This window comes from Alexandromys fortis, unplaced genomic scaffold (assembly GCF_014885135.2).
Source record: "Alexandromys fortis isolate MF-2015 unplaced genomic scaffold, M_Fortis_MF-2015_v1.1 scaffold_32, whole genome shotgun sequence".
In the NCBI taxonomy this organism is placed as follows: Eukaryota; Metazoa; Chordata; class Mammalia; order Rodentia; family Cricetidae; genus Alexandromys; species Alexandromys fortis.
The window spans coordinates 7,219,341-7,223,388 of record NW_026067938.1 but is presented as its reverse complement, the minus strand read 5'-3'; the positions used below and the strand labels follow the sequence as shown (position 1 = coordinate 7,223,388).

Here is a 4,048-nt window from a genome sequence, read left to right as displayed (position 1 = left end):
CTTGGGGAAAAATGCAAATTATAAACACGGACACTTCGCCTCAAAACCTTATCAACTGTGTGGAATCAAGGGGAGCATTAGCTGAACGGTCTACAGTTTACAGAGCCGCGTACGAAAACTGGCATTATGCAAAGCTGATCATGTCTATAATCTTACAAAGCAGTAGCTCTACTGATTCCGCCCTAGACACTCACAGACACGCGCCCTGGAGACACAAGGTTGTATAGGGATGCACCGTGGGGAACAGCAAAGGGCAAGAAAGTATTCCTAGAGCAAGAGGATAATAACAATGATACAAATATTTACTAATGAATTCCAAAGGCAATCTGAGTGAACTAGCGCTCCATGCAGATGTGGAGACTTTAAAATTACAGTTTTGGTAAGGATACTTGATGAAAACCCACCAAATGTCATTTATAACTATGCAATAATTATACATAGGGGCCTATCAAGGCTGAAAAGCATTAACATGCTTTACAAATAAAAAGGATAGTTATGGTTGGGAAGAAGAGGGCAACATTCATAGAAGAGTCTAAAAACTATAACTTTTTATGTCCTAATTCAGTAATTAGGGTGCTTGTGTTTTATCTTTACAATATTATATTCCTTTGCAAGCATATTTTCATTGTGATAAATATATAACATAAAATTGGACATTCCATTTTTTTCATTCTAATCATTTTTAAGTGTATGATTTGGTGGAATTAAATACATCCACCTTTTTGTACAATCATCTATCCCCTCCTCCCCATCTCTACACTTATAGCCAGCTGTGTTTTAAGTTAATCAAGAAATCATTGTCGGGGTTGGAGAGACGGCTCAGACGTTCAGAACCTCATACTGAAGACCCCGGGTTCGACTCTGAGTACCCGCATGGTGGCTCACAAACATCTGTAACTCCAGTTTCAGGGTGTCCGATGCTCTCTTCTGACCTCCACAGGAACCATTCACTTACGTCTGTCTCCCTCCCACACACAAAACATTCATCCACATAAATTTAAAAAAAAAAAATCATTGCCAAATCATTGTTTTGACTCAGTTTCCTTCTGGGTTTTGCCGTTTTAGCTCTTAGGTCTTTGGTCCATTTAAGTTTTTTCCTGTCTTTTGCACGAGTATGGGATCAGAAGGGATCCTCCCTGTTTATAAAAGGAGCACCAATAACATGTCAAGTTCAACAGTTCACTGCTGCGGGGAGCTAAAAGTAGGACTTGCATTTCTCAAAGCATCCCCAAAACAAGCAAACAAGCCTCCCGGAAGTCCAGGAGCGGCTCGGGTCCACCCTCACCCGCATATCCGGGTCATGTCCCCGCCCACGAATTTCCGAAACCCTGGAGCAGGATCGGTGTAGGAGGGACAGCCCGGTGGCAGCTCAGCGGTACGCGACGGAACTCCGCTCCGCTGCAGCGTGTAATCCAGGTCCGTGTCTTCGCCATGCTCTCGCGCAGGAAGCCGGCTGAGCCCGCCCCGGAAGTGGCGGGGCAGAGACGGGACTAGACTCTGATTGGCTGCTCCGAACAGCGCCAGCTTGGCGCCAGTTTTGGCAGTCCGGGGTGTCTGGAGCGGTAGGATGGCGGCTCGGAGAAGCCTGAGATACCCAGGGTCTCCGGGGTAAGTGCAGCCGGGGCACGCCTCCCAGGACGGGCTCAGCTTGTCTCAGAGACTCGCCGACCCGGCCTCGGTTCCCACAGTTCCGGCCCTAGAGTCGTGGGAAGGGGGATGTAGTCCCAGGGGTCAAGCTGGTTGCGAGAGCAACTCGGACACCAGCGTTGCTGTGTGTGACAAACACATTATCTAACGAATTCTTCCTGCTTGGTGGTCAGTTTTTTTTTTTTCTTTTTCCAAGACCCAGCTGTTTTCGTAATAGGCAACACGGACCCTGCTGCCAAACCAGTTCTGTAGCGAAGGACCAAGCAGCCGCTTGTTTAGTATTTGGGCTGGCCTAAATGCCTAAAGGACATACAGGGTGCGTCAGGCATCTTTTTATTATAAAGAGAAGTCATCTGAAAAGAGGTCACTAAATTGTGCTCTGGAAGGTTGGGTCTAGGATCTCCCGGCGAAGGATGTTCTGCGAGTGTCTGGCGCGCATCCAAAACCTGATAGGGATCTGGGTAGGAGGCCTTCCGTGGGAAGATTGCCTGTGGAAGATGGTGTTTGTAGGTACCGAAGACACTCGGTTTGCAGTGGAAGACTGCAAAGACTAGGACAATGTTCAAAACATCTGCTAAGCCATTGTCTTTTGTTTCAGCATCTTGAGGCTTGAGCCTCGTGAAATATGTTCCTCTTTCATTCCTAAAACACCGGGCGTGTACAACAGAGACTGTGTGTGGGTGGTTATCTTAGGGATTTCCATCGTTTGAAGGTGCTCTAGGTCAGCCCCAAAACAGAAGGAAATTTCTTTGTGTTTTTGGAGCACAGACAAGAAAACGGAGGAAAGAGTTTAGTTTAAGCAGCTTGTGCACCTGATTTTCATATCTACTTCCGTCATGGGGGACAGTCAGAAGTCACTTAAGCTTTCTGAACCCCGGAATTGTAGTCTGTGGTTATCACAGATCAAATATTCTGTCAGTCTGAGAATCGGCTAAAGCTGGGAACTGGTTAGAAATGGGAAATCCTAGCCTCAGCCGGAGAGTTTCTGTGGTGTCAAATACTGGGGGTGTGGTGACTTCAGGCAGTTTGTTTTTAACCAGTCAGCTAGACAGAGCAGCGATGGATAGCTCCCAACTTCAGTTCTGGAGATGAAACCTAGGGCCCATGTGTGCTGGACAAGTGTACCATTGGCCTGCATCTCCAGCCCAAGCCTTTTAGGCAGCTCTGACATCAGCTAAAATTTGAGAACCAGGGTTAGAGTACAGGAGGTTCTCACGCAGATGCGCAGACTAAGTCTTGGGAAAATTCTCTTCCCGGCGCTGCCTTTTGAAAGCATCTTATTGCAACTCATAGGAAGATCCCCTTTGTGTTGTAACCTAACACACACAGTGGAGATGGTTTACAAAGTGGGGTGTTGAGCACACGCCCCTTCCCATTCTGCTTCCTTTGTTGCCATGGTGTCTGCTCTGCTCGGTGAGCACTGATGAAGAGAACAGTTGGGAAAGGATTGCCTGGGAAGAATCACAGCTTATAGTGCTTTCCTGAATTACTTAAAACATTTTTTAATTTTCTCCTTTAACTCTGTTGTCTGTGTTTTAATAGTGCAAAGCAATCAAAGAACGCTCTGGGAAGAACACATTCTAGGAGACACGTAAGTAGTCTTTGTTAACATGATTTTTTTTAAACATTGAAAACAAAATCATGCCAGGTGGTGGTGGCGCACGCCTTTAATCCCAGCACTCGGGAGGCAGAGGCAGGCAGATCTCTGTGAGTTCGAGGCCAGCCTGGTCTAGAAGAGCTAGTTCCAGGACGGGAACCAAAAAGCTACAGAGAAACCCTGTCTCGAAAATCCAAAAAAAAAAAAAAAAAAAAAAGAAGAAGAAAGAAAGAAAACAAAATCATTTCATGGGAAATACATTTTTGTAGACTACTCTTGACAAACTTTTTTTTAGTGATAGCTTAAAATTTTGCTCTATCAGTTGGCAGTAGTAGCACATGCCTTTAATCCCAGCACTCAGGAGGTAGAGACAGGTGGATCTCTGTGATTTTGAGATCAGCCTGGTCTACAAAGCGAGTTTCAGGACAGCTAAGGGTACACATAGAAACCCTGTCTTGGGGGGGAAGAAAAGTGCTTTTTCCAGTATGACGGAGAAAAGGAACTCCATCAACACTTTAGAACCATCTTTTGCCGGTCGGTAGTGGCGCTTGGGAGTCAGAGGCAGGTGGATCTTAGTGAGTTTGAAGCTAGCCTGGTTTACAAAGCAAGTTCCAGGACAGCCAGTACTGTTACATGGAGAAACCCTGTCAAAGAAAGAAAGAAAAAAAAAGGAAGGAAGGAAGGTAGGAAGGAAGGAAGGAAGGAAGGAAGGAAGGAAGGAAGGAAGGAAGAGATGGAGGGAGGGAGGTAGAGATGGAGGGAGGGAGGGAAAGAGAGAGGGAGGGAGGGAGGGAGGGAGGAAGG

At 46.3% G+C, this 4,048-nt stretch overlaps 1 protein-coding gene across 1 annotated transcript in view; it reads left to right on the top strand.

Moving 5' to 3' along the window:
• Nucleotides 1-1,471: 1,471 nt before the first annotated feature.
• Cenpu (centromere protein U) overlaps nt 1,472-4,048 on the top strand; it is a 25,786-nt gene continuing 23,209 nt past the window's right edge. Inside the window, exons 1-2 of the mRNA XM_050147341.1 lie at nt 1,472-1,608; nt 3,190-3,238. Coding sequence (XP_050003298.1) covers nt 1,568-1,608; nt 3,190-3,238 — 90 coding nt within the window. The 5' untranslated portion in view covers nt 1,472-1,567. The remainder of the gene's footprint in view (nt 1,609-3,189; nt 3,239-4,048) is intronic.